Source organism: Oncorhynchus mykiss, chromosome 12, assembly GCF_057628025.1.
Source record: "Oncorhynchus mykiss isolate SJ-2025 chromosome 12, ASM5762802v1, whole genome shotgun sequence".
NCBI lineage: Eukaryota > Metazoa > Chordata > Actinopteri > Salmoniformes > Salmonidae > Oncorhynchus > Oncorhynchus mykiss.
In genome coordinates this window covers 76,209,680-76,231,147 of record NC_143033.1, presented here as the reverse complement: position 1 = coordinate 76,231,147, position 21,468 = coordinate 76,209,680, and the positions used below count along the sequence as shown (strand labels likewise).

At 44.7% G+C, this 21,468-nt stretch overlaps 1 protein-coding gene across 2 annotated transcripts in view; it reads right to left on the bottom strand.

Moving 5' to 3' along the window:
- The window catches only part of LOC110538267 (interleukin-21 receptor), a 38,955-nt gene that overhangs the window by 11,206 nt on the left and 6,281 nt on the right, over nt 1-21,468 (bottom strand). Inside the window, exons 1-7 of one of the 2 annotated variants that reach the window (XM_021624983.3) lie at nt 2,196-2,453; nt 1,764-1,879; nt 1,430-1,538; nt 1,031-1,218; nt 521-660; nt 241-412; nt 6-81 (exon numbers count right to left, since the gene is read on the bottom strand). In XM_021624983.3, coding sequence (XP_021480658.3) covers nt 6-81; nt 241-412; nt 521-660; nt 1,031-1,218; nt 1,430-1,538; nt 1,764-1,821 — 743 coding nt within the window. In that variant the 5' untranslated portion in view covers nt 1,822-1,879; nt 2,196-2,453. Of the gene's footprint in view, nt 1-5; nt 82-240; nt 413-520; nt 661-1,030; nt 1,219-1,429; nt 1,539-1,763; nt 1,880-2,195; nt 2,454-21,468 lie in introns of those variants that run through there. The other variant, XM_090193335.1, reaches the window with a different exon arrangement.

Genomic DNA, 21,468 nt, shown 5'->3' with positions numbered 1-21,468 from the left:
CTCACATTTTAAAGAGGCAGCACAGGATCAAACAGAGGAGAATGGTCAGTAAAACGGGCCACCCTAACTTAGCATTACCTTCTGTAAAAATACACATAGTGTATAGAAAGAGAGAACATTTTTACTCCATTTCATACATTACTATAACATGAAAAATTAAGTCCCAATCCAATATACCCAGGAAAAGCATGTAACGCAGATCAGTTAAATGAAAAATCTGCACTTGCTGCATTGATGTACCTGTAGTCCTCCATTTTACAGTGGAGCTCCATTCACTCCAGGGACCTTGGTAGTTATACACAGGGTTCACTGAGGCCTGAACATTTGCCACATACTCAGTTCCTGGTTGCAGTTGAAGTCTGTTTAGCACTAGGTACCTCTGGTCTTCTCTTACAGGATAATAGACTGGATCCTGTAGGTCAAAAGATAAACTTATATTTAACAGTTTGGGGGACCTGGTATTTCACATACTGTAATATTTGATTGGAAACATGTAACATTGTAAATATATTTTGTTTACCTTTAAATAGTTATGTGTTGTAATCCGCACCCTGTACATTAAGAATTTATCAAGGTAAATGTTTTCATCCATCTGCCAAGTGATGTTGTAGCTGTCAATGTTCTCTGTCACTTGTACATTGACTGGATACTGCGGCTTCACTATGGAAGAAAAGGCAGAGAAGCTTGGGTTGGAACCATTATATGAAAAAGGCATGGATTCAAGTGCACAAAGCTCAATCATTTGTACCATATTAGCTTTCAAATGCGGGTGATAGATATATAAGAACCCAAGACACTCAGTCCACATCACACAATAACCCTCATTGTAAAGACTGTTCAACACTGTCATTTCAAAGCTGTGCAAAGTTCAAAACTGCTGAAAAGAATTTGTCACAGCAGAATGGCTGATAAGATGACCTTACTGCTAACAATAGACACTTCTTATTCATGCCATATCTTGTCACTGAATCAGAGGCAATGTTCAGGGGAAAGTACAAACCATCCTAAGACATAGGTCTATTCCACTTACCTAATTTATACAATTTCCAGTCAGTTGAGTCATCTGTTTTCATTTTGTCTTCATTTCCTGTGTGCTTTACTCTTGCAGTGCAAGTAGTGTCAGTGAATATTAACATGAAAAAACCTTCTGGTTGTATTATACACCAGCTTTGTGAGGGTGTTATTTCACAGCTATCATTCACTTGGTCTTCAGAATCTCTGAAAAAAGAGAAGAGTGATTATAATATTCAAATACAGCTTTTGTAAACAAAAAAAACAAAACAAATATGAAAAGGTTTATGTAACATTCAGATGTTTTTCTTAAAATGATATGTTTAAACTGTACAGTACATAAATATGTATACATGTGATCTCTTAAATCTATCGGCGCAAGGCCAGAAACACAGCAGTGATAGAGAACAGTGTGTACCTGCACTCTGCCTCAAGGAGAATGGGAGACGAGGGCACTGTGCCTGAGCAGGAACAGTTCAGGGATGTATTGTAGTCTGTGGTGCAGGTGACATTGCAGAAACATGCAACTGTGAATGCAGGAAAAAAGGATGATGTGGTCAGTGTGATGCCAGTGCCATGGTACCCAGACTCATAGTCTATTTAAGGCTCTGCTGGTACCCTGATGTGGTAAAACATTTCCTGCTAATCTAACTAATTACTACACATACTAGTTATGTGTTTGAGAAAATGCATAACTTGAAAATCAATACAATATATAGCACAAATAATAGATGAGAAAAAGTTCAACTTACCATATTGAATCAGGTAACACAACACCAGTGAGCTGATTAGCTGTTGTTTCACAGCCATGAGGGCAACAATGGACTGTTCTGCTCAATAACTGAGATTATCAATGGCACCTAAAAGCCTGAAAAACAATAAATCACATATGTCCTTGTGTTGTTCATTTCTTGAAATAAAATAACTATTACTGGAAGTGTATGAAACAAATATATAGTACTGTATTGGAGTCAAGAAGGAAAACAATTCATTCAAGACTATCACTTTCATGTCAAGCAAAGGTTAAGTCCAGAAATGTAAGCAACAAATGCGTTTACAAAAAACACCAAACCCCACACAAAGAAATCTAACAATGGTTGACAACGCTAACAATAGAATAAAGACATTGTACTTCAATGTTATTCATGTTATTCAGAAAAATACTATTCAGATAGTATTCTTACCTTATTGGTTCTGATAGACTCTGCTAACCATGCCACATGGCATAATTGTTCGATTAGTTCTAAAGCCAAATTAACTAATTCATTTGTGTCACAGACTGTGTGATCAAGTTCAGTGCACAATGACATATCTGACATATTGAAAGTTATCATCTGCTGCAGTGTCACTGAGGATGTGGCTGTTTTGTGGCTACCCTGTGAGCATTGTAGGAGGTCCCTTCCAAACCCTGCTTCTGTTTCGCAACATAATCCATCTGTGAGAACAACGTTTGAGACGTACACTATATATACAAAAGTATGTGGACACCCCTTCAAATGAGTGGATTTGGTTATTTCAGCCACAACCACTGCTGACAGGTGTATAAAATCGAGCACACAGCCATGCAATCTCCACGGGAAAATATTGGCAGTAGAATGGCCCGTACTGAAGAGCTCAGTGACTTTCAACGGGGCACTCTCATAGGAATCCACCTTTCCAACAAGTCAATTCGTGAAATTTCTACTAAGCTATATGGGATTGTTTCAAGAAGGTCATTCAAGAAGGTCAAGGATCATTTTGCTATTTGATTTAGAATGTTAACCATTTGAAGTATAAAAAAATATATTTTAAAAATAGTTGATGAAACTTTATTTTTGGCCTTACTACTATTAGCCCATTGATGGAAAAACAGATTACCTCATTTTTTTATTATAACAGATTCACTACATGGAACAACAGCCCCCCCCCCCCCCCCCCCCCCCCCACACACATTTTTTGTTGTTGTTGTCTGTCAGCAGTACATCTGAGCGATATAAAAGACAGATCAGGAAACATTTGTAATTCAATTGTACATGTATTTAACTACTTATTTCTGGCACTAAACTGTCTCCATATATACAGTACCAGTAAAAAGTTTGGACACACCTACTCATTCAAGGTTTTTTCTTTATTTTTACTATTTTCTACATTGTAGAATAATAGTGAAGACATCAAGTAACAGACACATCATCGACTGTTCAGAGGAGACTGCGTGAATTAGGCCTTCATGGTCGAATTGCTGCAAAGAAACCACTACTAAAGGACAACAATTAGAAGAAGAGACTTGCTTGGGCCAAGAAACACAAACAATGGATATTACACTGCTGGAAATCTGCCCTTCGGTCTGATGAGTCCAAATTTGAGATTCTTGTTTCTTATATAGGGCGGAATTTGAGACAGAATATCAAATCATTTCTGGGTAACAATTATGGACTTAACAGTGATTGTTTTCAATTAAAATGGTCAAATAGAAACAAAAATAGCTTCTTAGCAGAGGGCAATTTCTCAAGCAAGAATTTTCCTTGGACTGTCTAGGGGTGGTCTGAGAAATGAGCTTTTATTGGCAGAGGTTTGGAGCTCTCTTTTGTATTGGTATATAATTTACCACATGGTGATGTCACCATGGAAGGTGTCTTGGAAATTCTAATCAAAGAGAGACTGCAGATTCTTCAAAACAACAACTTTTTATTATAAGATTTGCAAATCTGGAGCTGGTTAACAATCCACTCAACAGTGCAGCGTTAAGAAACCATCAAACAAGAGCTGGGTCTCAGCCTTTATAGGAAAACACAACCTCACCTGTAGTTTAGCAGGTGTGTGAGATCACGGTGGGAACATAGCGTACAAACAAGTGATAACGGCAGTTTTGTTACCCCTTTCTGCTGATAGGCTAGCTTGAGCAGCAGCGACAATTCTTTGCTCTCTTTATATCTTCACACAGCTGTGCCCTTGAAAGATAGGGAAAGAACACGATGGACCAAAAACGGTGGCCTACTCCTGCTCCTCCGGCGCTCGAAGTCGCCGGTCTACTAACCACTTAACCATCGTTAAGTACACCTGGACTTCATCACCACACTGATTACTCTCCCTTCATATAGCCCTCAGTAGCCTCAGTCATCAGGCAGTATTGGTTTTGGTTACGTTCAGTAAGCAGTTCCTGTCCTGTGATGATGATGATGATGATAATAATGATAATGATGATGATGATGATTATTATTATACTCACCTTCTGCACCTGCTTCCTGACTCCCTGCATATACTTTATAGAATACTGCCTCAGAAATTATGGAAGCAGTAGAAAATACATCATCTTCCAGACGGTCGAGGAACAGGGACATCTACTCCATCAAGACCACGACCAGTTGGCTCTACTGGGTACGACCACGAATGTGGTCCTCCGCATTCTCCACCGCCTCGACACCACAAGCGAGGTTCTCCATACCTCTGATTGAGGGCCTCCTACCACAGGTCGTCACAGTGAGCCAGTCCCCCAGCCTATCGAGTTGTCCATCCAGGTCAGTGGTGCCCGATTGTCCCATCCAGAGTATCCAAAGTATGATGTTACTCCATCTAAATGCTGTGGCTTCCTAAGCCAGTGCTCCTTCTATTTCGTCTATCAGACGGGAGCCCCCACCACTGAGAGGTCCAAGGTTGCCACGGTCATTTCCCTGCTGACCGGAAGGGCATTGGAGTGGGCTATGGCCGTCTGGGAGGCAGGAGAGGAGGAGCTGGGTTCCTATGAGAGGTTCATGGCTCTCTTCACCGTTGACCGTCCTCTAAAGGGGGGTGAGCGACTTTAACAACTCCAGCAGGGTGTTCAGACCACTTCGTAATACACCCTCACCTTTCAGACTGTGGCAGCCTCCAGCGGATGGAATGAGCTGGGACTCCACACTATTCCACAGTGGACTGTACGAAGAAGTCCAGATGGAGTTGGTATGTCAGGATGACAACATATCCTTGGACGCTCTGGCCATAATTCTGGATAACCTTCTTCGGGAGCGCCGGTGTCCACCTTGTCACTCACCTCCCTCCTTGGACCCTTGGAGGTAGGGGCCACACCTCTCCGTGGCAGAGTGGCGTCGCCGGTGACAGCTGGAGCTCTGTCCCTATTGCGGCCAGGAGGGGCACCAGCTTCAGTGGTGTCCGGTACGTCACAACCCAGGGTCCACTAGAGAAGAGGGGCAGCCCCGTGACCTTCCGTCTCACAGGGTAGGCGTGAGTATTCCATTATCATCGTTTTCCACCAAACCCTTTGATTCCTACTTCACTGGCTGGCTGTCCCTCAAGTGTTGTCTCTACAGCTCTAGTCGATTCCGGTGCCGCGGGGAACTTTATTGACCAGGCCCTCGCCTCCTCCCTGAACTTAACTTCATACCCACTCTCCTTTCCTTTTCCTGTCCAAGCCCTGGATATATGATCATTGGTATCTAGCACAATTATTTGTAAAATAATTTTATGTTGTATTATTCCAACCTCATAGTGTGGAAATATTTATAAAACCTTTTGACTGCACTGGGCCTTTCCAACCATGGGTCTGCTGCAGGTGCCTGACATATCATTTCCTCTCTGCTTCACCTCATGTCAAAAAGTCCTGCACGTGTGCCATATGTGCGCAAGCAAGCGCTAACTTGTGTGCAACTTTTATTTTGACAGAGAAAGAAAGTCTCCAGACCACCGTTTGGAAAGTCAGTTTATGAATTAATGGGTCATTCCACTAATTCGGTGCCTTTTGAGAAGTAACTGGGTGAAAAAAAAAAGTTTTATTTCACAATGTTTATTCTCAACTTCATAAAACACATGTTGTTTTCCCATCTCGAGAGGTTAAATTAAAAAAACTAAATTACTAAGAGCTAAATAAAGTAACAGGATTGATGATTTCTTCTTAAATCAGCCATGATTGTTGTGTGCAACATTGAGTGGCAATTGAATGCAACATTTTTTTTTATTTTTACGAGGTTCATGGCTAGCCTGTCTGTTACAGGGTTGACATGTTATGCCCGACCCACTCACTTTTCCACCAGAAAATTGCCAAAAAGATGATTTGACTATTAGATGTTTCTTTGTTTGTGTTTGGCTCGCACTGTGGCTGCAGCACTGAGAAATGACTAGTTCCTGCAAAGATGCTGGGAAATGCGAGATATGGCACAAGCTAAAATGATGTCATTTCATTTGATATCAGCTACCTCCCATCTTTCCCGTCTTTCCAAAACAGTAGGTTACTACTGTATCTATTTAATAAAGCTCAATAAATGCAAAAGGAGTGGCAGCCCCACTACTTTAAAAAAAAGATGTAGACAAAAGGCTGGAGAATGTTTTATGAATGAGCCGGTCGCCGGGGGACACGAGTGTATCACCGGCTGGGTATATTAAAATATGTTTGGATGACAAACGACGTCAGGAATAACAATGCCATCTGGCGGACATTTGGGCTGAGGCTTTAGTAGGAGGCGGAAAGGGATAACGTGCAAACATTTTGGTTTTAGGGCCTGCTATCAAAATAATGGTAGGAGTTGATTTACAGAAGGTCTTACAAAACAAACAAACAAAGAACAAAAATAAATCTTTGCAAAGAAATAAAAAAATCTAACTGATATCAATCCAAAATCTGAATCTTGCCTAAGAAATAGGCTATGTGGGAAATACATGTACCTCAGTGGAGGCTCCTCAGAGGAAGAAGGGGAGGACCATCCTCCTCAGTGAATATCATATAATGTCAAATAGTGAAACATTCAAAAGTTAACCTTTTTAGATAAAAAAATAAACTAAAAAAAATTCACGTCACCAAATAATTGATTACAACACACTTTTTTTGCAATGAAGGTCTCCAGTAATATCAACAGTACTCTCTGGGGTAGCACCATGGTGTAGCCGGAGGACAGCTAGTTTCCATCCTCCTCTGGGTACATTGAATTCAATACAAAACCTCGGAGTCTCATGGTTCTCACCCCCTTTCATAGACTCATGACAACTTCCGGAGGATGTCCTCCAAACTATCAGAGCCCTTGCAGAATGAACTGACATGTTGTCCACCCAATCAAAGATTCAGAGAATTAATCTAGTACTGAAAGCATAAGCTACAGCTAGTTCGCACTGCAGTGCATAACATGTGGTGAGTAGTTGACTCAAACAGAGAGAAAGACAATTTCTTCAAAAATGAAGGAGATGCAAGACAGGGAGAGAGAAAGCTAGCTACAGTGAGGGAAAAAAGTATTTGATCCCCTGCTGATTTTGTATGTTTGCCCACTGACAAAGAAATGATCAGTCTATAATTTGAATGGTAGGTTTATTTGAACAGTGAGAGACAGAATAACAACAAACAAATCCAGAAAAACGCATGTCAAAAATGTTATGAATTTATTTGCATTTTAATGAGGGAAATAAGTATTTGACCCCCTCTCAATCAGAAAGATTTCTGGCTCCCAGGTGTCTTTTATACAGGTAACAAGCTGAGATTAGGAGCACACTCTTAAAGGGTGTTTGTTACCTGTATAAAAGACACCTGTCCACAGAAGCAATCAATCAGATTCCAATCTCTCCACCATGGCCAAGACCAAAGAGCTCTCCAAGGATGTCAGGGACAAGATTGTAGACCTACACAAGGCTGGAATGGGCTTCAAGACCATCTCCAAGCAGCTTGGTGAGAAGGTGACAACAGTTGATGTGATTATTCGCAAATGGAAGAAACACAAAAGAACTGTCAATCTCCCTCGGCCTGGGGCTCCATGCAAGATCTCACCTCGTGGAGTTGCAATGATCATGAGAATGGTGAGGAATCAGCCCAGAACTACACGGGAGGATCTTGTCAATGATCTCAAGGCAGCTGGGACCATAGTCACCAAGAAAACAATTGGTAACACACTACACCGTGAAGGACTGAAATCCTGCAGCGCCCACAAGGTCCCCCTGCTCAAGAAAGCACATATACATGCCCGTCTGAAGTTTGCCAATGAACATCTGAATGACTCAGAGGACAACTGGGTGAAAGTGTTGTGGTCAGATGAGACCAAAATGGAGCTCTTTGGCATCAACTCAACTCGCCGTGTTTGGAGGAGGAGGGATGCTGCCTATGACCCCAAGAACCCCATCCGCACCGTCAAACATGGAGGTGGAAACATTATGCTTTGGGGGTGTTTTTCTGCTAAGGGGACAGGGCAACTTCACCGCATCAAAGGGACGATGGATGGAGCCATGTACCGTCAAATCTTGGGTGAGAACCTCCTTCCCTCAGCCAGGGCATTGACAATGGGTCATGGATGGGTCTTCCAGCAAGACAATGACCCAAAACACACGGCCAAGGCAACAAAGGAGTGGCTCAATAAGAAGCACATTAAGGTCCTGGAGTGGCCTAGCCAGTTTCCAGACCTTAATCCCATAGAACATCTGTGGAGGGAGCTGAAGGTTCAAGTTGCCAAACGTCAGGTTCGAGTTGCCAAACAAAACCTTAATGACTTGGAGAAGATCTGCCAAGAGGAGTGGAACAAAATCCCTCCTGAGATGTGTGCAAACCTGGTGGCCAACTACAAGAAACGTCTAACCTCTGTGATTGCCAACAAGGGTTTTGCCACCAAGTACTAAGTAATTTTTTTGCAGAGGGGTCAAATACTTATTTCCCTCATTAAAATGAAAATCAATTTATAACATTTTTGACATGCGCTTTTCTGGATTTTTTTGTTGTTGTTCTGTCACTCACTGTCCAAATAAACCTACCATTAAACCGCTGTGAAATATATTTTCCATAACACAGAAATATTGTGTTTTCAGCTCATTTGAAGCTGGTGTACAAACGGGAGGGAAAAGACACAAAAACTAAACATAAATGGGAAGCATAGAAATAGCGCACATAGAACAGATCTACCACTTCTTAGACTTGCTTTCAATGATAATGACAGATCTATAACACACATTTTTATGTGAATTTGGTCAGGTCGCCCAAAATGTTACATATTGCAGCTAGAAAATGCAGCTAGCTAGTTTAGCCTACTCAAACATCCGGCTCAAATAGAGAGGGATGCTATATTAGCTAGCTGACTATGGCTATCCAACACTGGATCTCTTCCAAGTCAAGACATTTATTGCCACCGAGGCATGCCAGTGTAACTCCTAAACTGCTTGCTGCACACTGTACTGCATGATTGTAGCGGGTTTACTAACTTGTTAGTTCTAGTAGCTATGTTGACTATGACTATCTAATATGGTGATAACGATGTAGGCTGTGTGTAGCGGTTAGCGGTTATGGTATGAAGATTTGGCTTGGAAAGTTTTTTTCGCTTGGTCACAGAATAGCGCATAGATGGGAGATATCATGCTGATGAGGCTGCTATGAAAGTGAACTGTGTTTGGGGGTGAACAGGGGTGTATTCATTCAGCCGATTCTGTTTAAAACATTTCTTAAACAGAATCCAACGGAACGAAACGGGAAGAAACATACCTGAATATGTCCAACATAAACCTTTGTTTGCAACTCTTTGGACTAATGAATCCACCCTAGATCAGCTAGATGCAGGCAAGAGTGTGTAAGGCAGTATTGAATGTGTCACTGTCTGTCACCTTGATTACTCACTTTCTTTCTCTCGACCTGTAGACCTACATTGTAAACTTGCATTTATAGTCTAGGTTGTAGCAACATCATGATGGGTATAGGGAAAATTTGAGTGTCATGTAGTAAGTAGCCTAAATCTATCGATGTTACACTGAGCTGGGTGAATGGAAAAGGAATGACAGTCATCCAATATGCTGAGATAGAAATAAGGCCATGCTAATAAATAAACAAATTGTCCTCCAAAATCTTAAACGGCACCGACCGCCACTGATGTACCTTGGGGCACCCTCTGGGCAACCAACCTGGTGACACACTCCATTAAGTATGATATTTTACAGTATGATATATATTAATTTGTGGGTGTCCATCACCCATTTTGTATGATATGTTACTAATGACAATTGGTATTGTATGTTACGGATTTGCTAAACTTACAATATGTTACGAATTTGCTCAATGAACTATATGTCTCAAATTTGCTAAACGTATGATATGTTACGAATTTTGGCTAGGTGGCTAGGAGCTAATGTTACCTAGACTAGGGGTTAGGATTTAGGTTAAAGGGTTAGGGGGTTACGGTTAGTGGAAGGGTTAAGGTTAGGGTTAGCTAACATGCTAAGTAGTTGCAAAATAACTAAAAAGTAGTAAGCAGTTGAAAAGTTGCTAATCATCTAAAATTGTCTGTGATGAGATTCGAACTCACAACCTTTGGGTTGCTAGTTGTTCACGTTATAGCCTAAACCTATTGATGTTACATTGAGCTGGGTGAATGGAATATGAATGACTGTCATCCAATATGCTGTAATAGAAATAAGGCCATGCTAATAAATAAACAAATCATTCTCCCTAATCTTAAATGGCACTGACCACCACTGATGTACCTTGAGACACCCCCTGGGCAACCAACCTGGTCTCAGAGTATTGCATTATATTCTGTACACTCCATTTATACTGAACAAAATATATAAACGCAACATGCAAAAATTTCAATGATTTTCCTGCGTTACAGTTCATATAAGGAAAGCCGTCAATTGAAATGAATTCATTAGGCCCTAACCTATGGATTCCACATGACTTGGCAGGGGCACCACCATAGGTGGGTCTGGGAGGGCATAGGTCCACCTTGGGAGCCAGGTCCAGCCAATCAGAATGAGTTCTTCCCCACAAAAGGGCTTTATTACAGACAGAAATACTCCTCAGTTTCATCAGCTGTCTGGGTGGCTGGTCTCAGACGATCCCATAGGTGAAGAAGCTGCATGTGGAGGTCCTGGGCTGGCGTAGTTACATGTGGTCTGCGGTTGTGAGGCTGGTTGAACATACTGCCAAATTCTCTAAAACAACATTGAAGCCGGCTTGTATGTTATGTATTAATTTGTGGGTGTCCATCAACCATTTCGTAGGGATATGTTAGGAAATACAATAGGTTAAAGGGTTAAGCTTAGGAGAAGGGTTAGCTAAAAGGGTTAAGGTTAGGGTTAGAGGAAGGGTTAGCTAACATGCTAAGTAAACTCAGCAAAAAAGGAAATGTCCTCTCACTGTCAACTGCGTTTATTTTCAGCAAACTTAACATGTGTAAATATTTGTATGAACATGAGATTCAACAACTGACACATAAACTGAACAGGTTCTACAGACATGTATGTTACGGTGAGTGAATGAGGACCCAAAAGCGAACTAACTTAAACAGAGCTTCTTTAATAACCAAACTGTGGTAGGCTCAGATAGACCGGCAGATTCCGACAGGACAGGACAAGGTTACAGCAAACATGACGATAGTCTGGCTCAGGCATGAAACACAACAAACAAGAATCCGACAAGGACAGGAACAAAAACAGAGAGAGATATAGGGGACTAATCAGAGGGAAAAGGGGAACAGGTGGGAGAAGGGGTGACGAGGTAGTCAAGAGGAGACAAGGAACAGCTGGGGGAAAGCGGGGGAGAAAAGGTAACCTAAAACGACCAGCAGAGGGAGACAGGGTGAAAGGAAAGGACAGAAAGACACAACATGACAATACATGACAGTACCCCCCCACTCACCGAGCGCCTCCTGGCGCACTCGAGGAGGAAACCTGGCGGCAACGGAGGAAATCCTCGATCAGCGCACGGTCCAGCACGTCCCGAGAGGGAACCCAACTCCTCTCCTCAGGACCGTACCCCTCCCAATCAACGAGGTACTGGTGACCACGGCCCCGAGGACGCATGTCCAAAATCCTGCGGACCCTGTAGATGGGTGCGCCCTCGACAAGGATGGGGGGGGGGGGGGAAGACGAGCGGGGGCGCGAAGAACGGGCTTAATACAGGAGACATGGAAGACCGGGTGGACGCGACGAAGGTATCGCGGAAGAAGAAGTCGAACTGCGACAGGATTAATGACCCGAGAAATACGGAACGGACCAATGAACCGCGGGGTCAACTTGCGAGAAGCCGTCTTAAGGGGAAGGTTCTGAGTGGAGAGCCAAACTCTCTGACCGCGACAATATCTAGGACTCTTAGTTCTACGCTTATTAGCAGCCCTCACAGTCTGCGTCCTATAACGGCAAAGTGCAGACCTGACCCTCTTCCAGGTGCGCTCGCAACGTTGGACAAAAGCCTGAGCGGAGGGGACGCTGGACTCGGCGAACTGAGATGAGAACAGCGGAGGCTGGTACCCGAGGCTACTCTGAAAAGGAGATAGCCCGGTCGCAGACGAAGGAAGCGAGTTGTGGGCGTATTCTGCCCAGGGGAGCTGTTCTGACCAAGACGCAGGGTTGCGAAAAGAAAGACTGCGTAAGATGCGACCAATAGTCTGATTGGCCCGTTCTGCTTGACCGTTAGACTGGGGGTGAAAGCCGGAAGAGAGACTGACGGAAGCCCCAATCAAACGGCAAAACTCCCTCCAAAATTGAGACGTGAATTGCGGACCTATGTCCGAAACGACGTCTGACGGAAGGCCATGAATTCTGAAAACATTCTCGATGATGATTTGTGCCGTCTCTTTAGCAGAAGGAAGCTTAGCAAGGGGAATGAAATGAGCCGCCTTAGAGAACCTATCGACAACCGTAAGAATAACAGTCTTCCCCGCTGACGAAGGCAGTCCGGTGACAAAATCTAAGGCGATGTGAGACCACGGTCGAGAGGGAATGGGAAGCGGCCTGAGACGGCCGGCAGGAGGGGAGTTACCGGACTTAGTCTGCGCGCAGACCGAACAAGCAGCCACGAAACGACGCGTGTCATGCTCCCGGGTGGGCCACCAAAAACGCTGGCGAATGGAAGCAAGCGTACCCCGAACGCCAGGGTGGCCGGCTAACTTGGCAGAGTGAGCCCACTGAAGAACGGCCAGACGAGTAGGAACGGGAACGAAAAGAAGGTTCCTAGGACAAGCGCGCGGCGACGGAGTGTGAGTGAGCGCTTGCTTTACCTGCCTCTCAATTCCCCAGACAGTCAACCCGACAACACGCCCCTCAGGGAGAATCCCCTCGGGGTCAGTGGAGGCTACTGAAGAACTGAAGAGACGAGATAAAGCATCAGGCTTGGTGTTCTTAGAGCCCGGACGATAAGAAATCACGAACTCGAAACGAGCGAAAAACAGCGCCCAACGCGCCTGACGCGCATTAAGTCGTTTGGCAGAACGGATGTACTCAAGGTTCCTATGGTCAGTCCAAACGACAAAAGGAACGGTCGCCCCCTCCAACCACTGTCGCCATTCGCCTAGGGCTAACCGGATGGCGAGCAGTTCGCGGTTTCCCACATCATAGTTACGTTCCGACGGCGACAGGCGATGAGAAAAATACGCGCATGGGTGGACCTTGTCGTCAGAGAGGGAGCGCTGAGAAAGAATGGCTCCCACGCCCACCTCTGACGCGTCAACCTCGACAACGAACTGTCTAGAGACGTCAGGTGTAACAAGGATAGGAGCGGATGTAAAACGATTCTTGAGGAGATCAAAAGCTCCCTGGGCGGAAACGGACCACTTAAAGCACGTCTTGACAGAAGTAAGGGCTGTGAGAGGAGCTGCCACCTGACCGAAATTACGGATGAAACGACGATAGAAGTTCGCGAAGCCGAGAAAGCGCTGCAGCTCGACGCGTGACTTAGGGGCGGGCCAATCAATGACAGCTTGGACCTTAGCGGGATCCATCTTAATGCCTTCAGCGGAAATAACAGAACCGAGAAATGTGACGGAGGAGGCATGAAAAGTGCACTTCTCAGCCTTCACAAAAAGGCAATTCTCTAAAAGGCGCTGGAGGACACGTCGAACGTGCTGAAGATGAATCTGGAGTGACGGTGAAAAATCAGGATATCGTCAAGGTAAACGAAAACAAAGATGTTCAGCATGTCTCTCAGGACATCATTGACTAATGCCTGAAAGACAGCTGGAGCGTTAGCGAGGCCGAAAGGAAGAACCCGGTATTCAAAGTGCCCTAACGGAGTGTTAAACGCCGTCTTCCACTCGTCCCCCTCCCTGATGCGCACGAGATGGTAAGCGTTACGAAGGTCCAACTTAGTGAAAAACCTGGCTCCCTGCAGGATCTCGAAGGCTGAAGACATAAGAGGAAGCGGATAACGATTCTTAACTGTTATGTCATTCAGCCCTCGATAATCTATGCAGGGGCGCAGAGACCCGTCCTTCTTCTTGACAAAAAAAAACCCCGCTCCGGCGGGAGAGGAGGAGGGGACTATGGTACCGGCGTCAAGAGCTACAGACAAATAATCCTCGAGAGCCTTACGTTCGGGAGCCGACAGAGAGTATAGTCTACCCCGGGGGGGAGTGGTTCCCGGAAGGAGATCAATACTACAATCATACGACCGGTGTGGAGGAAGAGAGGTGGCCCTGGACCGACTGAACACCGTGCGCAGATCGTGATATTCCTCCGGCACCCCTGTCAAATCACCAGGCTCCTCCTGTGAAGAAGAGACAGAGGAAACAGGAGGGATAGCAGACATTAAACATTTCACATGACAAGAGACGTTCCAGGAGAGGATAGAATTACTAGACCAATTAATGGAAGGATTATGACAAACTAGCCAGGGATGGCCCAAAACAACAGGTGTAAAAGGTGAACGAAAAATCAAAAAAGAAATGGTTTCGCTATGATTACCAGAAACAGTGAGGGTTAAAGGTAGCGTCTCACGCTGAATCCTGGGGAGAGGACTACCATCCAGGGCGAACAAGGCCGTGGACTCCCTTAACTGTCTGAGAGGAATGTCATGTTCCCGAGCCCAGGTCTCGTCCATAAAACAGCCCTCCGCCCCAGAGTCTATTAAGGCACTGCAGGAAGCTGACGAACCGGTCCAGCGTAGATGGACCGACAAGGTAGTGCAGGATCTTGAAGGAGAGACAGGAGTAGTAGCGCTCACCAGTAGCCCTCCGCTTACTGATGAGCTCTGGCTTTTACTGGACATGAAGTGACAAAATGACCAGCAGAACCGCAATAGAGACAGAGGCGGTTGGTGATTCTCCGTTCCCTCTCCTTAGTCGAGATGCGGATACCTCCCAGCTGCATAGGCTCAGCTCCCGAGCCGGCAGAGGAAGATGGTAGTGATGCGGAGAGGGGGGCAACGGAGAACGCGAGCTCCTTTCCACGAGCTCGGTGACGAAGATCAACCCGTCGCTCAATGCGAATAGCGAGTTCAATCAGGGAATCCACGCTGGAAGGGACCTCCCGGGAGAGAATCTCATCCTTTACCTCTGCGCGGAGACCCTCCAGAAAACGAGCGAGCAAAGCCGGCTCGTTCCAGCCACTGGAGGCAGCAAGAGTGCGAAACTCAATAGAGTAGTCTGTTATGGATCGATTACCTTGACATAGGGAAGACAGGGCCCTGGAAGCCTCCTCCCCAAAAACAGATCGATCAAAAACCCGTATCATCTCCTCCTTAAAGTCCTGATACTGGTTAGTACACTCAGCCCTTGCCTCCCAGATTGCCGTGCCCCACTCACGAGCCCGTCCAATAAGGAGAGATATGACGTAGGCGACACGAGCAGTGCTCCTGGAGTAAGTGTTGGGCTGGAGAGAAAACACAATATCACACTGGGTGAGGAACGAGCGGCATTCAGTGGGCTCCCCAGAGTAACACGGCGGGTTATTGATTCTGGGCTCCGGAGATTCGAAAGCCCTGGAAGTGGCCGGTGGATCGAGGCGGAGATGGTGAACCTGTTCTGTGAGGTTGGAGACTTGGGTGGCCAGGGTCTCAACGGCACGTCGAGCAGCAGACAATTCCTGCTCGTGTCTGCCTAGCATCGCTCCCTGGATCTCGACGGCTGAGTGGAGAGGATCCGAAGTCGCTGGGTCCATTCTTGGTCGGATTCTTCTGTTACGGTGAGTGAATGAGGACCCAAAAGCGAACTAACTTAAACAGAGCTTCTTTAATAACCAAACTGTGGTAGGCTCAGATAGACCGGCAGATTCCGACAGGACAGGACAAGGTTACAGCAAACATGACGATAGTCTGGCTCAGGCATGAAACACAACAAACAAGAATCCGACAAGGACAGGAACAAAAACAGAGAGAGATATAGGGGACTAATCAGAGGGAAAAGGGGAACAGGTGGGAGAAGGGGTGACGAGGTAGTCAAGAGGAGACAAGGAACAGCTGGGGGAAAGCGGGGGAGAAAAGGTAACCTAAAACGACCAGCAGAGGGAGACAGGGTGAAAGGAAAGGACAGAAAGACACAACATGACAATACATGACAATGTAACTAACAGAAATTGAATAATGTGTCCCTGAACAAGGGGGGGGGGGGGTCCAAATCAAAAGTAACCTTCAGTATCTGGTGTGGCCACCAACTGCATTAAGTACTGCAGTACATCTCCTCCTCATGGACTACACCAGATTTGCCAGTTCTTGCTGTGAGATTTCTTGGGGGAATGGCCCTAGCCCTCACCCTCCGATCCAACAGGTCCCAGACATGCTCAATGGGATTGAGATTGGGGCCCTTCGCTGGCCATGGCAGAACACTGACATTCCTCTCTTGCACGAAATCCCGAACAGAATGAGCAGTATGGCTGGTGGCATTGTAATGCTGGAGGGTCATGTCAGGATGAGGGAGGAGGATGTCTTCTCTGTAACGCACAGCGTTGAGATTGCCTGCAATGACAACAAGGTCAGTCCGATGATGCTGTAACACACCGCCCCAGACCATGACGGACCCTCCACCTCCAAATCGATCCTGCTCCAGAGTACAGGCCTCTGTGTAACACTCATTTCTTCGACGATAAACGTGAATCCGACCATCACCCCTGGTGAGACAAAACCGTCACTCGTCAGTGAAGAGCACTTTTGCCAGTCCTGTCTGGTCCAGCGACGTTGGGTTTGTGCCCATAGGCGACGTTGTTGCCTGTGATGTCTGGTGAGGACCTGCCTTATAACAGGCCTACAAGCCCTCAGTCCAGCCTCTCTCAGCCTATTGCGGACAGTCTGAGCACTGATGTAGGGATTGTGCGTTCCTGGTGTAACTCGGGTAGTTGTTGTTGCCATCCTGTACCTGTCCCGCAGATGCGATGTTCGGATGTACCGATCCTGTGCAGGTGTTGTTACACATGGTCTGCCACTGTGAGGACGATCAGCTGTCCGTCCTGTCTCCCTGTAGCGCGGTCTTTAGGTGTCTCACAGTACGGACATTGTCATTTATTGCCCTGGCCGCATCTGCAGTCCTCATGCCTCCTTGCAGCATTTCTAAGGCATAGTTCACGCCGATGACCAGGGGCCCTGGGCATCTTTCTTTTTGTGTTTTTCAGAGTCAGTAGAAAGCCCTCTTTTTAGTGTCCTAAGTTTTCATAACTCTGACCTTAATTGCCATCTGTCTGTAAGCTGTTAGTGTCTTAGCGACCGTTCCACAGGTGCATGTTCATTAATTGTTTATGGTTCATAGAACAAGCATGGGAAACAGTGTTTAAACCCTTTACAATGGAGATCTGTGACGTTATTTGGATTTTTACGAATTATCTTTGAAAGACAGGTTCCTGAAAAAGGGACGTTTCTTTTTTTGCTGAGTTTAGTTGCAAAGTAGGTCAAAAGTAGTAAGTAGTTGAAAAGTTGGCATTTAGCTAAAATGCTAAAGTTGTCCATGATGACATTCGAAGTCGCATTACATGCCCATCCATCCTCCCCGACCAACCACCCTAATTTCATTTTTTACTTAAGTAACCATATATGTCTTATGTACTAAATGTAAAATATCATACTATTTTGGATATTGCAGATTTACATTTACTATGTTACGTCTAGTCTATGAGACCTGGCTGGGGCAGATGCTCAGTAGCAATTGAGACTATGTAGGCCTACTACATCAGAGCAGTTCTCCCCCCAATGGAAAATACCACAGGTTAACTTCTCAATTCAGATGTTTGCTAGGGTTTTATTGAAATATTTTTAGTTTAGATTCGTATTTTCGAACTATTCCAGAAATTCAGGCAGGTTTGGGTAACCACTTATATTTTTAGATTTGTCTTTTTAATGTATTATTTACCAAATTGCAATGTATTAAGGGGTCATATCCACTATTCTTAGTGAATAGTAAAAACAGGTCATTTTTAACTGTAAAATTGTATTGCCTTTTAATGTGGCATGAACACAACCAGTCATGATGTTTTCATCCGATTGTCAAACAAATTACTTAAAAAAGTAGACTAGCTGCGCACGTTCATCCACTAAAATAATCCCAACATCCAAACTGTTCATTGTGCACCCGCCATTTGAAGAATGGAAAGAGACGTATGTTACAAACAGCAAAAAGTGTATGTCAATTCGGTGATTGTCATAAAAGGTATATTTTTTTGCTCAAATTGATTGATGCGTCTTGCTGCCCACACGTCTACGCCAGTCATCTCTGCCTTGGCAAAATGTCAGTGTTAACTTCGAACCACACGTTTTTAAGACCATAGGCTGATAGGCGGTAATGATGCGACTGATAGGCGGTAATGATACATTGTGGTGTAATAGCCTACAGTTTTCATGCCATCTAATTATTGTGATGCGCTCATGCTTTACCCGTATGTCGTACTGCCACTATTCATTTCGCTGGTACATCAGCTAGTATTCTTGTACACTAGTGATGTGTGATTGACTCATAACCCGCAGTCCCCGCAGGGTGGGCAGATGTAGGGTCATGAAATATTGTGTGGATGAAAGTCATGTTGACACAATATATAAAAAACATCCATACATGTATCATTCTTGTGCAATTTATAGGCCACATTGAGGTTTTTATTTTTGTAATTGTTTGGCTCTCTGGCATTAGTGTGCTTTAGGGAAGGGGTGTCAAACTCATTCCTTGGAGGGCCAAGTCTCTGCAGGTTTTAGATTTTTCCTTTCAATTAAACCCGATAGACAACCATGTATGAGGAGTTCCTTACTAATTAGTTACCTTAATTAATCAATCAAGTAGTACAAGGGAGGAGCGAAAACCCGCAGACACTCGGCCCTCCATGGAATGAGTTTGATGCCTTTGCTGTAGGCCTAAATGCACGAAATAGCCTACACTCCAATCGATAAACGCTTTTGGGAGCGGGCATAAAAAAGTTAATGTTGAGCCACTCAGGCAAAAAGGGCAGTGCCTGAGTTTAATTCAATAAGAAAAAAGTTGCAAAATGTAAAGTTTAAAATAAATAGAATAGAGGGCTAGAAAATGTCTGGGAAAGATTTGGTGAAGTGGTAAAAGAGGATGATAGCAGTACAGCACCTACATTATGTGTGATTATTGTGAAGCGCTATACAAATTCGACAGTCACAAGACAGGGACTTCAAATAGGACAATGGCACCTCAAGGGAACTGTAGCCTACTGTTCAGATGGGTTAAATGGAATCTGGACACTGACTGTAGGTCTGTAACCTCTCACATAGTCTTATTAGTATTAACTCCTGCAGAATTAAGCATTTCCGCAGTAAAATTATACACCAAATGGAGAAATATTAGTTATTTCTTTAAGCATCTTTAGAGAAATTTGCACACAATGCATCCCTGACCACCTCCAGAAGTGGTCAGCCAGATCTGAACACAATCAGACCACAAAGTGACTATTGAGAGTCTAGACTCGTCTTTTCAATGCGATCTTCGAATTCGTCTTCCTACTGGTTATCATGGTCGTGTCCCCGGCAGGAGCAATGTGGATTTTTTTTTCTCTCACATGATTTTATTTCAAGTAGAAAAGCAGCCTACACAATAAATAATTAATATTAATAACCATATATATGTAACCTTGATACATGGGAAATAGCTACCTAGTAGCCAATATCCGGGTCACAGTCCAGGTAAGCACACACATACAACGCATGAAGCAACAGTCCACTGTTAGTGTTCAAATACTGGAGAGTTGAGACCAAATCACGGACGCTGGACAGAGTGGATTTCAGTTGTAACAAAAGACAGTTTTAATGAGTCAGAGATATCTTGTCCCGCAGTTTTACGTGCACGGACCTAGTTCACATAACTCGGCAAGGAGCCAGGTGAAAAAGAGGCCTATACAATGGTTACATTCATTTTTATACATAGAATAAAGTAGGTGGAGTCTTGTCGTTTCGGTCTTCTTGACTGGTCGGAGGGTTGGAGGCGGGCCTTACTCTAGCCAGAGCGGGCCCCATTGGTGCACAGCAAAAGTTCTTTGCTCTTGGGACCGGCCAGTTAGAGGGAGATGAGATGTGTGTTTATATAAGGAAGAGGGGGTCAGTCTTATGGCTGGGTGTATGTGTTCTTACGACGGAATGTCTTTGTTTATATGAGCTATGTGTATGAATATTTATATAACAAATCCCCCTCTTCACATCTATTAGACGTGAAAACTATAGCAGAAAGGTGGCGGTTGCAATCGTGGGTATACATAAGGTGGTGCTCCTAACCTTGTCTGGTTTGCATGGTGGGTCTGTAGGTGTAGTGCTACGTTTGGGACGGGAGTGATTGGAGGGAGTGATATCAGGAAAGGAGTTAGGGACATGTGTAGGGGTTGGTGTATGTGATGTGGCAGGGTGAAATAGTTGTTCAATTAACCATGTGAAAGTCCTAGGGTTACTCCAAATATCAGTAGGAATATCACAAATAAGGGACCAGATATCCCCAGCCTCACCCAGAGAGGGAGAAATTTCCCTCTAACTGGGCGAGGTTCCCTTCTCAGGGGAGGCGGAGTTTGATGCCGCATCACCTGAGGAAGGAGTGTCTTCATTTGGAATCGAATTTAGGCCGCTCAAATCAGCTCTGACTTCAGTCAGTGTTCTAGAAGGAATTGGGGCTGGGGTGCAATGTGTAAGGCGGTGCCAAGGTGTGCCTGATTTACCTTTGACCTGGACTGAGTGTGAAGTAACCTCCTTCACTTCGTACGGTCCAGTCCACCTGGGTTCCAGCCACTTTCTCTTGTGGACTGTAACCCTCACCCCGTCACCAACCTTTACCTTCAGTAGTGGCGTGTCCCCCGGCAGCTCCCCCTCCTGGACCTTGTGAACCTGGGTAGAGAGTGCTGCAGAGAGAACCGTCAGTTTTTTCACATAATTAGACATTACAATTTGTTGTACATCAAGGGCGGGCATATGACCTCCCTCCCTTGGTGGACCATGCATGACTCTACCAGTCATTATCCCATGAGGCACATACTTTAGCTATCTTAGCTTTTGCTTTTGGTTTGACGTTCCACCAGATTTTGGGATTGGGGCCTGTACACAGATCCAAATCTGTGGGTTATGCCAAATCTTTCTTCCACCTGTCTCAGGTGTTTGTTAAATGTAAGCCATTTGTCAAATTTGATTTGTCTTGGGATGCCATACCTGGGTATTAGTTTGGTTTGTAGCCACTCAAAGACTGACCTAGCATCCTCCCCTTTTGTTAGTATTGCCTCTACCCATTTGGAGAACCTATCTACTATGACTAGGAGATAGAGTTTGCCTTTAGATAAATTTTCGTGCCCATGTCGGTGTAGTCTATACTAATATCCTGAAAACATGCATTAGGTATTACGTATGAGCCCATTGGTGTT